Below are 17,500 nucleotides of genomic sequence, written 5' to 3' on the forward strand. Positions count from 1 at the left end.
CTGAGCTGCAGCAACCCCTGTCGTATGTCGCGCAGAATCTGAAACGAAAAGGAGACAACACGAGGTACAGTGAGGTACGTGTGTGAGACTCGTTGGCGCGTTGGAAGAGAGAGAGGAGGTTTGTGGGTACGAGGGGGTGGTGGTGAAGCTTGATTGATACTCAAACTCCGGAGCACTCGAATCGAAGCGAACTCGAATTTTGAAAGCGGCGACCATCTATGATCGTTCCCTGGGCTGGGCTAAACCGAGGGATGGCTAATGAACCAAGACGAAACACACAGTACGCGCGTGTTTGTGTGAGTGCATGTGTGTGTGTGTGCATCGTGTCTGTGTGTCGTCTGTGTGTTAAGAAACAAGCAGCGTACGCGTGTGATGTATATGTGAGTGACTATGTTGTGTTGTGTGTCGCAAACGGAACACGAGACAAACCATGGGTTGGTGTTGGGCTCGGGAAGGGGGTGTAGGATAACGCATGCCGCAAGCAAAACTATTCTAACTCACTCCGTAGCCGCGTGTCGTCGTCGACGTCGTCGTGCCGTCGTACCGGTGCTGTTAGGACGCGATTTTGGGGCCACGGGAAAGTTTACGTGTCGAGGATTATGCCACTAATTCGCAAGTTAATCAATCACTGATCAGCACCACCATCCACTTGTAAGCCTGACATTCTATCTCTCTCTCTCTTCCTCAGTCGCTGCTACCTTTTACTCTACTCTAATCTCTCACTAGTTCTCGGGTCCTGCCAGCCGCCCTTCTGATTCATCAACAACCACTTCTTTGCGGCCCCAAAGTCTTCCATGTGGTGCGAGCACCCGGCGCTAACGGTGGTGTAATAACGGGGAAGAAATAAGGGAAGAGAAGCGAGCGAGGAGCAGTTGTTCGAGCAATCAGGATGCGTCCGTCGTCGCCGTGACTTCCCCTCCCCGTCCAGTCCTCTGTCTTTGCCTCTCGTCTTGCTTCAACCAACTGTTCGCAGCTTGGATTTGAAGATATTAGGCTACCTAACAGGCGAACTCTTATGAGAGCTGTTGATGAAGAACGCGGCTAGCTGGCTGGTTGGATGGTTGGCTGGCAGGATATATGCCAGGATAATGATGGAATTCCATCAACGCTAGTGACTCGCTGATGCCGATGGCATCTCACACTCGCTACGATTTGGGAGGAGGAGGCAACCAGTTTTGGTTGGTTTCAGCCTCCGACATCGACATGATTGATTGGCTTGTAGGAGCACCACATTGGGTTGATGGCCCATGTACGGTATCAATCAGCAGAGCGAGAGAGAGAGAGAGAGAAACACCACCCAGAAAGGGAGCGGGAAATGGGTGTGCGATTTTATCTATTATTAGCTGCCGATGAGTGGAGATTAAACACTCGTACGCACTCGTGGCTGTGGTTAGTAAATGGATTGGCAAGTGAGGCACTTTGCATACTTTTGGACCGCTGTTTGGTAAGCTCTAGAGTAGCTTCTGGCTAGATCGTGGTCTGCTAATTGCTCGCCTCGGCGCTGCTCTACCTTCCGGAAGGCGTGAAACCGAGTATAGTGGCGCCTTCGCCTTTTACAAATTACTTTACGTAGGAATGTTCGGACCAAAGTGTTTGGAAAACTTGGTAATCGTAAATTTCCAACTTGAGGGGATCGTAGAGAAACGGACATTGAGCGCACGAGCAAAGGCAAGCAATTTGTAAACCACCCCTTAGTTCCCGGGCCCCAAAAATGCCCTTAAGTCATGTTCGCGTCGCGCCGGAATGAAAGATGGTCGCCGGTGCCCGGTGTGGTCTGGCGCAACGCAACCGGCACCTGCGGCTCGCACTCTCGCACTGCAGGTCAGTGGAAACAGTGGCCACGGTTATATCCCCCTAGGAGAACTCGGGGTTTCGGCCGTCTGACCCTGGAATGGAAACTTTTCCGATCAACCAAGAACCAAAGGCACAAGGACGCCAAGGTGACTTCGGTTCACTTGCCGGAATGGCCATTTGCCAAGCGGTGTTCACTAGCGAGTCCTGGTGAGCCTGAATCCTCAGGTGCAACGTTTTGCACCGCTAAATGCCCCATTTTCTTTTCCTTCCCTCTCAGCTCGTTAAAACTCGACTCCTCGTTCTCAAGGCTTCCCGCAAAGCAAACTTTCGCTTCATCACTGCGCTCGAGGAGCCAGCCGAACCCCCGCTGCAGACCGAAACCTAATTATTCCGGTCGAAGCTATAAAACCGTTGTTCCGTCGGTGAGCCCGCCGTCGGTATTGCTGTAGACCACCTGCTGGTAGCAAAAGTAACCTGCATCTCCCCGGTGCCCGAACCCGCGACCGGAGTTTCCAGAGAGACGAATTTACAGCTCAGCAAAGCGTCGTACCGAAATCGACCATAACTGTTACTACTACTGCTGCTACTGGTGCAATGGCGCTAGTAGCGCTGTGTAAAGCCCCGACTCTGCCTAATCCATTCTCTGCCACCGCGTGCGCTACTGTGCACGGGAATCGTCGTCTACCTCGCCAAATGGCCGCCCGGTGATCGTAAATCATATGGCGTTTTGTTCTTTTTTTTATGTGTGTGTTCTTCAGCTACTAGTCTACCTCCTGCTAATCTGAACGTCTTCAGGACGAACCCCTGGCTACCTGACGCCTAACTAGACTAACGCAGACCGGCGACAACGACGTTATTACCACCTCATTGGGGGAATATTTTCGGTTTTTACACATTCCATAAATAATTCCCAAACATTTATACAGCCGCCAAGTAGCCCACCTCCAACGTCTAGTAGACGTCTACGGGACCTGCGGCACGATTAGTCATCGGGAGTAGTCGCTCTTCGCGGCGCGACTGGAAGCGAATTTGGGGCGACGGTGAAGGAAAAACCCTCGCGACAGAAATTGTAGTGCTGTAGGAGTCACAAAAAGGAAGGGTGTCGCACAACGGGGCCTAGACACCTCTCCCCAGGTCGACTAGTTGCTTCACCTCGTCGTAGCTCGAATCGGTTGTTACCGCGATTCCGTTTACGACTCCCGGGAGATTAATCCAATCCTAGCGTGATTTAATGCGGTCTAGCAAATGGTCGGTGCAGTTATCAGCACGCATTTTATGTTTGCACTAGTCAGGAAGGGAGCACGACAGGGAGGGTAAGGAAGGGTCTTCGTGTCCCAGTTGGTGTGACATTGGGCCATGCAAGCAACGCGCGCTGCTAATCAAATCCCGCTGACGGACCATGCTGCGGAACCATGCGTGACTCCGTGATTCATTGCACCAAGTTCCACACAAGGAAAGAGGCCAACGAGTAGAGGACTCAACTTTGGCTGCAAAGGAAGGGAGGTTGCATTCAATTATTGGTCAATCAATTTGTCCCCCCGACGATTGATGATGAGAAGAAGACGAAGAGAGAGCAGCATCATAAGAGGTTCGATGGTCAGTCCTGATGATGTTTGCAAGGATCATCAACTTTTTTGCTGTTTTTTTTGGGGTGGTCGGCAAACATTTTGTGCTGTGTTGGCACTTAGCAATCATCCCGGACCCTTGTTGATGTTCGAACATATATTTTGCTCATCTTTTGCTCTTTTGATTGTGGCCCTCAAGTTGTACCACGCGAGTGAATTAAACTATTGTTACTTTGTTATAAAAGTTACACTACACTTCTTCAACTAACTACGCTCATAAAGGATTCTACCTTGTAAAGGATTGTCGCTAAAACTAGAAAAATAGAAGGATATCATCTCGTATGATGGTTTGAAGACTATCTATCGCCTCTGTTCACAAATAACCACTAACATCATGTGCGCGAGGTTTACTCATATTTCAGGGGTTAACGGTCCTTTTTCAATAGTTTATGAAAAGTGCTAACACACACCATCATTCCACTATACTGCCATAAATGGATCAGTGCTGCCGTTTTTTGCTTCTTCTGACCAACAATTTCGCAAATCTGGTCTCCTCGACCTCTCTCTCTCTCCCTAGCACTCTTCAGGCTACTGGTCTGACCTGATGATTGCTGACCAGATAAGAAACGCATGCATGGTTTCGAGCGCACACGGGAGGCGATGGTGCTGGCAGTGAGCAGATGATATCTTTTCCATTAAATCGCATCCTCGGCGTTCCTCGGTGCGCTAGTAGTCCAGCGGAACCGAAACGACCCTCACCGTACACCGTATTTTCGTGGTGATGGTGGCCATGCAGCCCGGGGAGTACGGGATCTAATAAAATTTCATTATGAGATCAAATCCGACGCTTCCCGAAAATGCTCCGTCGGCGAGGATGCGACCACGGGGCATAAAGTGCCATCAAAGGCGTGGAGGAAAAGGCAAACGTCGGGAGAGGGGGAGTGTTAAGGCCCACAGCAGGAGGGAAACTAGATGAAGGTTAACCGACGGCCGGAAAATGTACGGGACGGGACCAAAATGGTAGCAGCTACATCGTCTAACCGAACATCAGGCATGCAGCACTCAGCACACACACGCACGCACGCACAGTTTGCGAATTGCTTGGACAGAAAGTGGCAATATGGCGTTCCCTTGTCCATAACCTCAAATTGATCTTTCCTATTTACACTAACGACACACGGACACACACACACACAGGGTGGATGCAAAGGATTTGGCACGACTGTTAGTGATGCTGAGTTAGTCAGGATGAAGGAGCGAATCGCGACGACGGGTACATTACTTTTCATATCGTGCTGGGAGGATGGCGTTGTGAAAATAGGAAAATTCGGGGAAGACGGAATTCATGAAGACACGACACGACCGGGAACTACAACGTGAGCACCGGGAGTAGACTAGATAGGACTAGACAAGACTTTGGATAAAAAATCAACAGGAGTGCCTGCGCTATTGGAAGGAGAGCACACTAACACACAGGAGATCGGGACATCCGTCTAAATCAGGGATCCTCTTTTTGACCGGGAAAAAAACGGGGACATGCAAAGAAGACAAGTAACGTGTTCTCTGATCTACGTGGTAACAACGGTGGGGAGGAGTTTGGGATCGCGATGAAGATCACAAAGCGTTTACCCTTTGCTGGTACGTTTTCTGCGTTAATCGTGGCTCTTGATCCTCGGTTTCGGTCGCACGCCTAAACGGTTGATCGTCGATCGTCCCTCTACGCGAAAGTTCTAGTAACGCGAATTCATGGCCTGTCCTGCAGGGCTAAGGTTACTTACTACTCGCTGTCCCCGTTAAGCCTAGAGGATCGTTAGTTCGAACTCACAACCTCGAGAGCGATCAGTTTACTTCGGTTTTCCATATATTTGGCTCCAAATCCAATCGGTTACAATCGGTCAACTACAATGCGACAGCACTACGGTATTGAATCCCTAGATGATCGTTATCCGACCGAATTCGGACGACACATCGTTTCACGCATATGCTACAAACGGAACGCGGACTCTAGACGAACAACACGAATCTATAGAGGTGAAGGTATAGAGAGGTACAATCAATCATCTTCCACGTTCACGATACCCTTCCTAAAGGCCGATTCGCTCGCTCGCAGGACTTTTGAAGCCAATTTCGAGAGCCAAATAAGTTCCCAAATATCACGATCACGATGTTACGGTACGATCTCGTGTTCTTAAGTGCAATTTTAGAGCCATAAAATGTAAGGCGTGCAATTTTGGATCGCTGGCAAATCTTTTGGAGATCATTCTGCCCTAATTTGGAATACGAAATTTCCCCCGGGGCAGAGCGGGCAAGGCCAATTGTGTTCGCGGGACTTTTGTAAAGAACATTCTTCGCTTTCGCGTGGCTGTCTAGTAAATTCGTAAACCGCGGCTTAAACTACGAGGTGCTAGGTCCTCCGGTCTAACAGTACAACAACGATTGGGGGTTCTCATGTTTTCTCAGGGGTTTCGACACGAGCTGCTCGTGGTAACGAGATAAGTACGGCTAACGATGTCAAACGATCTGCTAAAAATCCACTACAAAAGACAGCTATATATATATATGTGTATGTATAAGAATCGGTCGTGAGTAATCGTAATACGTGGCGTACAAAACGCGGCGGTGGCAGCGACAGCAGCGGCTGTATCGGAGGCATCGGCGCTGGCGGTGGCAGCGGTGGCGTATGGCGCGGCGCGTCTATACGTAATCGCTTCAGCCTCACAGCTGATCACTGCGGATCCAGTACGGCGAGTTGGAGTTGGAATAGTTACGCTTCGGTGGTGCGTCGTTGTGGCGCGGTGTTGTTTCATGTTTTTGGGGTTGGTCGGTGATTTGGTTGATCGGTTTAGTAAGGTAGTACGTTAGTATATTTGACACAACACAGAAAAAGAAAGAACGAAAAAAAAAAACGGGAAAGCAAAACAGCAACAGAATGGCAGCAGCATAGGAAGAGGAAACACAGAGGAAGAACATGAAAAAACATGGAATCACATGGAAAGATAAAGGGACGCATTAAAGAAAGGAAAAAAAGAAAAAAAGAAAACACGAGACGAGACATTATTGGTTTGCACGATTTGATGTGCTGCGGAGTGTGTGTATGTGTGTGCTGCGTGTAGAGATACGGTGTGAATGGTTAGTGCATAAGCGTTATTCGCGGCAGGGAAGAGGTTTTTGTGCGGGACAGGAAGCAATGGAAGCTCCAGCTAACCGGAAGTTTTGAGTATTGAGCCACCGGTCACATCTACACCTGCAATTTTCTCCAGTACAAGAGAAACTACCAGAGAGAGCCGCGTGCTTCAATCAATATTTACGCACACCAACACTGTCCCGGCTGGCGTGCTTATTCGGCCTCTCCCCCCATCGCTGCATTTGGCCTCAACCTCCAACCAAGTCACCGGTGGTCACGCTCCGGACTCCGAACGATTGAGTCGGTAATTGATTTTACAAATTTACTTTGCACAACTTTTGCAACAAACAAACAAACAAATCCTGGCCGTCCACCCCTCCCTCGCGCCCTGGAACATCGAACGACCACCACGATAAACATGGGCATTATGGGCTTTTACTGCTGCTGCACACGAGCACTTGCCCGACTGCCGACGCTGCCGATCGTAAAAATGCCATAAAAAGCGATATTGGAATGCAATATTTTTTCCAGGACAGGGAGGGGGGGGCCCCCTCTCGCCGCTTTGTTTTCCCGTCGAAACCGTAACCTTTCCCAGAGCTTTCGCATGCGGCACGGCCAAAGGCATGACCACGGACGGTGGATGGGCGAAATATCTTCATCGCGCGCGCTCCGCGGACACGAATTCTCGTTCATTTTGAATCCACAAAAATTTCATTTGGATCAAGGATGTTTTCCGTTTTTTTTTTGGGTCGGGCTCGGAGGGGGGGCGGCACTTATCTTGTTCGCGGTACGCCGCACGAAATGATCTGCACGAATCGCGCGAAGCGGATTTGTCTTTTGCTTCCTTTTCGGTTTTTTTAGTTCGTCAATACTGTTCTCGTAGGCAAACTTTCCATAGCAGGCATTGATGTGGATTGATTTGATCAAAACCGGTTCTCGGTTTTGGAGAAGCACTCGTGAAGTGTGCGCATTTGCAGTTTAATGATTCGATTGATTGGGGGTTTTCGTTTATTACCTTTTTAAGCACGAGTTTACTGGAAATTTGCTTTTGATTTTGGTCTGTTAATATTATTCCAATGTTACCGTTGCTAAAGCAAGGGGATGAAGTAGAGCGATACAATGGGTGGGGGAAAGGGGATTAGAGGACCAAACTGGCAACTGTAGCGTTAGTTTGCGAAACATATTGCGAGGAAAAAGCACAGGCTAGCGCAGGGTGCTTTGATATGATGTTTTGTTATAGTAAATGTTTCGAAAACCAAATACCAATCCAATCAATGTAACCAACAGACTGACAGGAATGTTCCTATCGCTGGACAGACATTTTAGCTGGAATTGAAGTATCGAAAGCAATGCATAATACATGCTTTCATTATTAACTTGCTGTAGCATAGCGACTATTCGCACCGCAGCTGGAACATGACCGTTTTTTGCAATTTTGTGTTGCCCAAAACAACCAAAACGAGACCTTCGGAGGTCCCTGCGTTGAGGGAAGGATTTCAATTCCAATTATATTATAGAAAATGGACCACGATCAGCAGCAGCAGTGATGATCATGGAGAAAAAGAGAGGATAGCGTAGAGGTGAGTAGAGAAAAAGAAACGCAAGACTAGCACCGCCCAAAACAAACAAAATGGTGAAAGAAAGAAGGAACGCAAAAAAAAAACGCTGCCCAAGGATGCTACAAACTAATGCTGCACTAGCGACGAGGTGGACGCGGGTAGTGGGTGAGGATAGTGGGTGTTGGGTGTTGGGCGTTGGGTTTCACACTTACCTCTTCGTGTTCGCGTTGAAATTTTTCCTTCTTCCGAAGCGCTTCCTGTATTTTTAGCTGCATACAGCCGTTTGTTGAGGATGAGGTGAGCGAACGCAAGTGGCGAGATGAGTGAGCGAGCGAGCGGGCGAGCGAGCGAGGTAGCAGCAGCAGCAGCAGCAGGAACAAAATGGAGCGGATAACGAGTAGGAAATGGTGGCGGGTGAGGTAGAGAAAAATTCGGGAAAAGAAAAAAGAAGAAAGAATCGAGCCATAAATGCCGTGAAAACAAATGAGGTTTGGTGGAAAAGTTTAAAGTGGCCTTTTCCGACTGCCCTCCCCGGACTTTCCGCGCGTAGCATGGTCACCACCAACACCGACACCACGAAAACCACCCAGAGAAGTGGCGCAATGTCACTTCTTGGCTTCTCGTTTCGTTTTTTTTTGCATACGGACATCCTTCTGCTCTAGATTATTTTTGTTCGAGTTCGCTTCTCGTTCACCATTTGTGGCCATTTCGGTATGTGTGTGTATGTGTGCGGTGCCGGTGGTGATGGTAGTGTCATGCAGCAGTGCAGACTCTCAGGCGCGCATTGCAGGCGGAGAAGAGGAGTTTTAATTTCTCGAGACGAGGTAACAAGCTTGAAAAATAATTAAACGTGTCGCGGCCTCGACACAACCGAAGCACTAAGGAAGGTGGTGGTGTTGGTGGTGGATTGGAGCGTGTGCCTAGCGGCCAAAACAGTGGACAACGAAAAACTGAAGCAAATTTTGAAATGTTGCTCTACTCTAATCTGACCACCCTCAACGGTGTCGCGGTGACCGGACGCTTCGGACGCTCGCGTAAAATGTGCTGAATGGAAATTAAACGAAACGAAGGAGCGACCGACGTGATGCGACCACGCGGCCATATACTTACCCTCTGGATGGTTTCTTCGAAGCTTGGCTGTGGTCCACCGCCGCCATTCATTTGAAACTGTCTCAGTCTTTCGTTTTGTGACTGGAAAGAAAACAACGTGACACTCTCAGAGGCGTTTCGGTTTTGATGATGACGGAGGGGTGTGTAGGAGGAGGAGGTGCAAGAGGAAACGGCGACCAAAACGGTAGAATCGGAATCGGTTGAAACGGTTGCGAAATGAGCGACGGCGCAACGAAACACATTAAGCCGTTTTTCAAACAAACGAACGCGAAAGAAAAAAAAACAACAGGGCGCTGCCCGGAAGTGCCGTTTCGAGGCATACCAGGTCCAGGGAGGTCGGCTCGGTTGAAGTGGCCGGATGGATGCCGACCACCGTAGCCAGCGAGCGAGGTCAGCAAGGTGAAGCGCGACATGATGGCGGTCACCACCGATGGCCATGGCATGCAAAAGTTGCCAACGGCATTTGCATAATAAATTAAAAGATTTCTCGGACGCGTCGGACGGAACATTGCTGCTGCTGCTGCTGCTGCTAGTCGTCCTCCTTCTGTTCGTTCCGCAGTTTGAGCTACTTATGCGCCTCGCGAGCACTTTGCTGCGCCTTTTGCTTCGGAATGTTTGATTTCTTTGGGGAACTTCAGTTCACCGTCGTCGTCGTCGTCGTCATCGCCGTCGAACCGGAAGTCACGAAAAAGCCGCAAAGCTGTGAACGGAATCACTACTCATTTGCGTTAGGGGCTCGCTGGCACCTTGCTGCGCCGGGATTTTGGGGAGGCCGCACGCCATCACGAGCGAACGTAACTTCCAAGTGCTGCAGCATGCACTTCCGTCCGTCGTTTTCCATTTTGCTTTTTCTTTTCTTTTCTTTTTCCTATAAAGAACTGAAGCTAGCTATGCGCTATGAAGCGCGCAGACCTCCCATGGGCACAAAGTGGAGGGAGTAGTTTTGTTTTATTAACATCCTTAGCAGCGTGTGAAATGTGAGTCCACCGCCCCTTATTTCAATGCTCCATTAGCTTATCAGATTCCCATTAATTTGTGGCAACGCCCGGCCATGGCTCGTTAGTATTAAGCAGTTGAAGCAGCCCAAGTGACATCAGGCGTTACAGAACGCTTAATAGTTTGTCATGCTAATACCTTTACGAAAACTGGGCAACAAACACCTCAAAGAGCGTTCCTCTTGAGTGTAGGAGTCTCCGTTTTTAGGTATTACCTAACACTTCTGTTTAAAGCCTCGCATTCGAAGATTCCTTTCGAATGCATTCTACTCCACCGCCAGCTTAGTGCGAGCGGAAAAAAAGCAAAAAAAAAACTCCAACAAAGCGTTTTGTCATCACGTCATCATCGCCTTTGATGGGGAACAAACGTGCGAGGCAACACTTGAGGACAATCAGCAGCAGCATACAACTCGCCGTAAAGCTATCGTCTGGTATGCGAGCTTCGTCTTTGGTGACGATTGGACACTGAAAAGCCGTCGTCGTTGTCGCTGCTGCCTGTGCCACTGTTCTCGTAGGTTCTTCAAAATGAAGGAATGCATCACACACACACACCGTGGTGGGATGACAGAACACATGCAACAAGAAGATGGTGTTGGGCTTCCAACGATCAACGACCACGCTTCTGGGTTGCCTGAAAAGGAATATGGCACTGGAGTCTGGTCTAGAATAAATACATCAACTATTAAAAAAAAAAATCAACAACCATGCGCCTCCATTGAGCTATGTCGTCTGGCGGAGTTGCTGGCTGGCGGACATTCATCCATCAGCATCAACGCTTCAACCGCAGTCTCTACCACCGAACCATAAAGCAAAGCGAAGCGAAGATGATGATGCTGCTGGTGCTGCTGTTGCTAAGCGGCGTCCATCGGTAGCGGCGAGATGGTTCGCTCGTTGAGAAACAATCGCGGCACGAAATTATCTGCCCAAAGGATCTTCTTCACATCACTGTGCCTGCACACACCCAGACACACACACACACACACACCCACAATGTTAAGTCCTAAAAGTAGACGTCAGCGAGGGCGATGACTATTCATCGTCATCGCCAGCGCCCATCGAGGACAAACTACTTGAATGCAGCATAAAGGAAGAGCGCTGCGGCCGTGGAAGAACTTAAGAACTCTCTTGACTTACTATTATCGTTCAAGTCGAACGACGACCACGACGACGACGACGACGATGACGTGATAGTTCATTGCACTCTGCCAGGTTTTTTTTGGGTTTAACTTTTGCTGGAGGCTGGATGGTTTTTGTTCCTTAACGCACTCAACGCCGAACGATGAATAATTTTAGCAAAAATTTTATATTATTTGCAAAGGCCCCATTATCGCAACCCCCAGACACCGGGCACCGGTTCAAGGAATGTGTGAAAAATGTGCCACAAACAGCCATTGCTACCGGCGCCCGAATCAAGTGCTCCCAAGTGGTGTACCGGGTCATCAACCGGGCAAGCATCTTGCAGCAATAGAAAGCCCAACACATCAAATGCTTCACCATTTCTCGGGTGATTTTTTTTTGCGTTGCGTTCGTTGCGCGCCGTGCGCTTGCGTTTTGTCCCACAATGCTCCCTGATGAATCATTAAAAATCCGGAACGAAAAATGCTGCAGGTACCGAGGGCAGTACCGAGGGCACAAAATAAAAAAAAAAACTCTCCCCCCCCAAAAACACGGCGTCTCCCTTCGTGGCAGACGCTTTTGACGACGCTGTTGCATTGTCTCGCGGCATTCCTTCACGGCAGTGGCTGGGACTCCGCATCATCCTCCACGAAATATGTGACGTGATGGTTGGTGTGGCGCAATGTATGATTATGAAATTTCGTGTGTTTCAACATAAATTCCAAGTGAGCGAGCGAGCGAGCGAGCGAGCGAGAGAGAGTGAGAGTTGCTCGGTCTGCCTTGTTGCCAGTGATAGGGCAGCTCATAATTATGATTGCTATCGCTGTTCGGTGATACGGCGAGCACCGCGGCGTTGTCCCCTTCCGTTCCTTGCTCCCAAAAAGAGGTAAAAGTTCAAGTGGAACCATCCTCGCGAATGCCATTTCTTTCGCTTATGCTGAGGGCATCGTCATCGTCGTTGTTGTCGTTGTCGCGACCAGGCGGTGCCATTATTGTGTGTCGTGGCGTGGGACGTTATCAGGCCAGCCGTAAGTCCCCGGCAACAGGGGACGAATAATTTCGAGATCTTTAGCACACGATCTCCACGGTCGGCAGAACAGCAAGGTCGCAGAAAAAGGACGAATGGTGCCGTGCCTCTCACGACCAGTCAAGTGGGAATATCACTGACTCGACGGGGAAGCAGGGAACCGAGGGGAACAGAGAGAGAGAGAGAGAGAGAGAGAGGGACAGAATTATGGGTGATTCGCGAGATGAAAATCTTAATTAGGTTGACGGTTTTGTTTCAAGCGAGCGCTTCAACTACGGTACAAGCGACTCAACAGCGAGGTATGTTAGTGAAAAGTAACACGGAAAAATGGTCGTAAGGAACGCAATTGTGGCAGTTATTTTAAAGAAACGTTTTAAAGTGAAGCAAAACTACCAGATGATCCATTGTGTTGAAGCGCGCGCGTCAGCCTTCTGCAAACAAGATGGCGTCGTATGCAATGTACACAATTTTAAAGGTTTATTCAGACCCTTCAGGACGTCAGGAACCAGCCATTTCCTTTCACTTTCGTCCGCAATCTTCGTGAGAGGAGTTCAGTGTCACAGACGCATGTATGTCTGTTCATCTTGAACCCAACCACGTCTGGACGTCTCGCAGAGCAGAGCAAGACAAATATGAAACAGTAAGACGTTGCATAGTAATAGGCACGATATAGGCGTAGCGGTAGCGAGGGTTAAAAACAAAGAGCAATTAAAACTGCAACAGTACAGCGCTCCGGTGTACCTCATCATCCACATCGCCATCAGGGTGGAAAAAGAGGAGAGAAATCTATGTAACAAAAAAAAATCCAAGTGCTAGAAGGACATTCGTCAGCTTTCTGGTAGGCAACGAGGAGAGACGGGAGTAGAGAAGTTCCGCGTCGCGCTCTCCTTCTGCTTAATGTGACATGATACGTGCTGAAGTTGTTGCACATTCCGTCGTCTGGCTTTACAACAAAGAGCGACTTTGGGGTTGCTTGTGCAAGGTGCGAGGCTGGTAGCGCAAGAAAGGAGAAGAAGGCCCCAGACGCGATGACGACGAAGGCGTCACATCGGGAGGGAAGCGAATGACGAAACCCAACACAACACCCCCCCCCCCCCCCCCCCCCGCTACTTGAGAGGTGCACTTGAGGCACCGCGTTGCACTTGGCTGCACTGAGTGCTTGATCAGCGTGCGCGAGAGCACATCACGGTTGAAACACACACACACACACACACACACACCCATGTAGCAGAAAAGGTGAAACGTCGAGGTAGGCTTTGGAAGAGTGATGAACACCTTCAGTAGCAGCAGCAGCAGCAGCAGCAGCAGCAGCAGTAGGCGTTGCTCCGTATACAAAGTCTACTGCTGGCGATGGTTGTTCAACAACGGGCACAAGGTGGGGTGCTAGTGGGTCGGTTGGGATGTACGTCTCAAGGATAGTCATTGACGGGTTCAGTCAGCGTCTGCGGCTGTCACCAAGGGGACCAATGGGACCTAGATGAATAGATAACAATTATAACGTATGGATGTGTGAGTCAGCACTGGATTTTGTCTCTCTCTTTCTCTCTCTCTCTCTCTCTCTCTCTCTCTCTCTCTCTCGCTCTCTCTCTCTCTCTCTCTCTCTCTCTCTCGCTCTCTTCTGGTCTCATACAGGATGTGTCCTTTTGAGTTGCGAAGCCGAACGACGCAATCGCTGCGGTGCGCGCCTTCAGAGGACCATTTGAAGCCGACGAAAGGACGAACCTTGCCGGCAACCTTGTGACCCTGGCCATACGATGCCAGGTAAATATGGAATCGATAACATCTTCCAACGCAGGGGTTGTGAGCTGTTTTTTTTTTCGCGCCGGCCTTTTGCCGGCCCGACGCAGCCTCTTAATTGTGGTTCGTGATCGCGATGCGTTCCATCAGTTGGGGGGGGGGGGGGGGGGATTCGTATGAATGAATAGGAGGGAGGGGAAATGGAGGTCGGGGAATGCTACTTACCCTGGACTGGGTCGCCGTGCCGCTGCTGGTGTTTTGATTCGATCTATCACGCCTATTAACAGTCTTTAGTCCTCTCAGGAGCCGCGCCAGGGTTGTCCGCTTTTTGCTCGTCTCGCGACCGTCTGCAGGAGGGAAGAGGCCGCGAAAGAAGGGGTGGCGGTGAATCATAAAACATTAAACATGAATATCCGATACCGACAGATCGTCGGCGGTGGGTGGGGGGGGGGGGGGGAGAAGAGCAACGCTTTCAGCATCCAAAATGTCAATCTCATGACGCCCCATGATGGTGCTGGTGGGTTCCGATTTTTGGAATAAAATTAAATTTTCAACAATCCCGCCCTGGCCCCGGCCCCGGCGCGCCCTCCCCCCGTTTTTGGATGGGACGTAATCCGATGATTATGTGCTTGGCGCACGGTTGGCATCAACATTTTACGGATGAGTTTGCTTTACCGTCCGGCCGCCGCTGCTTAACCTGGTGGCCCGAAGGACCAGAAGTGGCCATCGCCAGAGCGCCAGAGTGTTGCAGATGCGGCAAAAGATTGAATGGACACCGCCAGCCGGGCCGTTTCGGGACGGTGGAACGAAGGAAGGAAGGAAGGAAAGGGATAATTTATCTCAATTATTACGGCGTTTCGTGTTGTGTGCCGCGATGATTTATTTGGCGTTAAATTAGACAACTGCGAGTGCCGCGAGACCAGCCGCTCGGCACTCGCCCTAATGGGGAATAAAGTGGCTATAAGTGAATGTGTCCGACCGGCTGCTGCTGCTGCTGCTGCTTCATCTCCATCGGTCACCACTTGACGTGGTTCGAGTGTGCCCATGCCATCGTAGCGCGATGATTGACAGTGTAGCTACCCTTTGTGCGTGGCCTTTGAGAGGCGAGACGGGGTACACGAGAGGTACTTACCGGTCGGTGGAAATTCGTAGAAGTATGCTGAACGTGGGCTGAGACAGCTGCAAGTGGGAGAAACGGAGAGAAGAAGAAAAAAAAGCTCGTGAAAACGGACGTTCAATCCCGGAAGGTCAATTTTTGGGAAGGGAATATCTTGTCAACGTGCGTCAGTGCCAATTAGCGCGCAGTTTTGGTGAATAATTATGAGCAAATAAATTGGCCGCCCTGAAAACAAGGGACCGGACAGACCGGAATGCGAAACGCCCACTTTTGGTCCACCAAAAAAATTAAATAAAACAGCAAACTAGAAGAACGCGAGCGGCAACCACTCGAGCGTTCTGTGATGACTCAGTCCTCACGAAATGACTGCATGCCTTTTGGGTGTTTTCGGTGCCTGTTTTTGAAGTGGCCAAAATGTGGTTATTCGAAAGTGGAAGCAATACAAAATAATGCTGGGCAAATGTATTATACCGATTCGACCGCAGAATTCGATGTTTTTTCGACTACGCTGTAATTTTATGAAAAAGTGGTCTCTGTTTGAATGTTTCCAGGTTTCGAATAGGACTCAAAGTTGAAGTGAAGTGGATTTTTAGAATTTGGTTCCAATACCCATCATTGAACAGAGATTCAATGAGATCTACAAAAACCACATCAATTCAGGGCTTACTAGATGTTCCGAGTTTGACAGCCATGTCTACAGTCTACTATGAATTCTATGTAATGATGTCAAATCCATTTGACGTGTAGCGAGCAGTGATGACAGTAAGGACTTCAACTTCAACGATTAACTTTCGATTTTACACAAAACTTCTTGCAAAAAATATACATAAATAAGGTATACTGCATCAAGAAATTTTAGATACTTTAGAAGGTTCAATTTTCCACTCTATTAACCACTTGTGTTATCCATTTGTGTTATTTTGAGCCAACGATGTTTTGCAATTGAAATCGATATGTTTCTAAACTCTGTTTATGGTAGACCCATAACTTCTCTATAAAATTTGATGTTTTGCAAAAAACAGCTTCACATTCATCCCGTACGCTACAACCAGCGCTTCCGCTATTCATAATTTCCCCCGTCGGGAACCTGCAGCACTTCCGGACGATCTGCTGCTTATCGGGCCTCCACGGGGGAAGGGCGGTGCGCGCAGTGCAAACATTGAATAAGCCAAAATGAATTCCAAATTGTATTACCAATTTCTAGGGCTGATCGGTATCACACCAGAACGGGCAAGTGGCCGCCGCCAGTAGCCTCGCCTCGCGTATCAAAGATAACTAATCATTGCCATCCGCTTTGGATTCCACCGGCGGCGGCGGCGTTGACATGCCGGCTGGCTGCATTAGACCTGTCGTCACCACCGCGTGCGCCACCTCGCCGCATTCATGATGGCGCCGTGGCGTGCCAGCTGCATAATTGAATACACAAAAGGGACCACTAATGGGTGCAGCAAACACATTGCTCGCCAACACGTAGCCACCGCCGTCACGGTCACGGAAGCACACGCCGAAGCACACCACCACCACCGCCACCGCCACCACCTCCGCTACAGACAATCCGGGACGGCCGCCGCGGCTTTTTTGGCCATTTGCTAATGAAAAGAGACCGACGCCGGGGGAGGGGGGGAGGGGGGTGCACCCGTTTTGGATTTTCATTTGTCCATCCGGCGGTCGTCGGTATGTGTGTATGTGTGTGTGTGTGTTTGGGTGTGATGAAAATGCAATTGCGATTGCCGTGTGTGCGAGTGAAGCTCGCAGCCCGAAAATGCCAACTCTAAATGGGCTCACCTGGGACCTGGGGCCTGAAGTTGAGACCTGGCTTTGGGTTCGTGCTGCTGATAGCAAGAACGTGGCGGCATTCAATGAAGCCGAAACCGGTTACCGGGTATGAAATGCAAAACGGAAATACAAACCGAATCGCCGAAATGGTGCACCAGAGCGCCGGAAAAACGGGGAAAATGTAGATTCCCGAGAACGAAACGTTGCCGATCGGTTGGTGGGGGGTGGGGAGTGGCGGACAGGCCAATAAACAATCATGGCATTTCGGATAAAACATGCATATCCATAATAATATGAAAGATGAATAATTTATTACAATATAATCGATAGCGGGATCAGGATCCCGTGGCCGTGGCCATATTGGGAGAGTGGTGGCCACCTGTTTTTTGTGAAGGGAAAAGGGAGCTTTAGGGGAAGGTCCGGTAAGGTGGTTCGTGGCTTGATGACAAGCACCGAAAGTGTGATTGTTGGCACTATTCGGTGGCCGCCGGTTTTTGTTGTCGCGATGTTGTTTTTTTTTTCGATGTGGCGCGTTCCGAGGCATTTCCCTGCACTCCATTTTTTTTTCGCTCTTCCATCC

General features: G+C 49.5%; 1 protein-coding gene across 2 annotated transcripts in view; it reads right to left on the reverse strand.

Moving 5' to 3' along the window:
- LOC125948263 (homeotic protein female sterile) overlaps nucleotides 1-17,500 on the reverse strand; it is a 130,698-nt gene that overhangs the window by 12,178 nt on the left and 101,020 nt on the right. For both annotated transcript variants that reach the window (XM_049674165.1, XM_049674164.1), the window contains exons 5-9: nucleotides 15,160-15,206; nucleotides 14,253-14,374; nucleotides 9,153-9,233; nucleotides 8,255-8,311; nucleotides 1-38 (exon numbers count right to left, since the gene is read on the reverse strand). The exon at nucleotides 1-38 is cut by the window's left edge and continues 14 nt beyond it. In XM_049674165.1, coding sequence (XP_049530122.1) covers nucleotides 1-38; nucleotides 8,255-8,311; nucleotides 9,153-9,233; nucleotides 14,253-14,374; nucleotides 15,160-15,206 — 345 coding nt within the window. The remainder of the gene's footprint in view (nucleotides 39-8,254; nucleotides 8,312-9,152; nucleotides 9,234-14,252; nucleotides 14,375-15,159; nucleotides 15,207-17,500) is intronic.

The sequence above is a fragment of the Anopheles darlingi genome, chromosome 2 (genome assembly GCF_943734745.1).
Source record: "Anopheles darlingi chromosome 2, idAnoDarlMG_H_01, whole genome shotgun sequence".
In the NCBI taxonomy this organism is placed as follows: domain Eukaryota; kingdom Metazoa; phylum Arthropoda; class Insecta; order Diptera; family Culicidae; genus Anopheles; species Anopheles darlingi.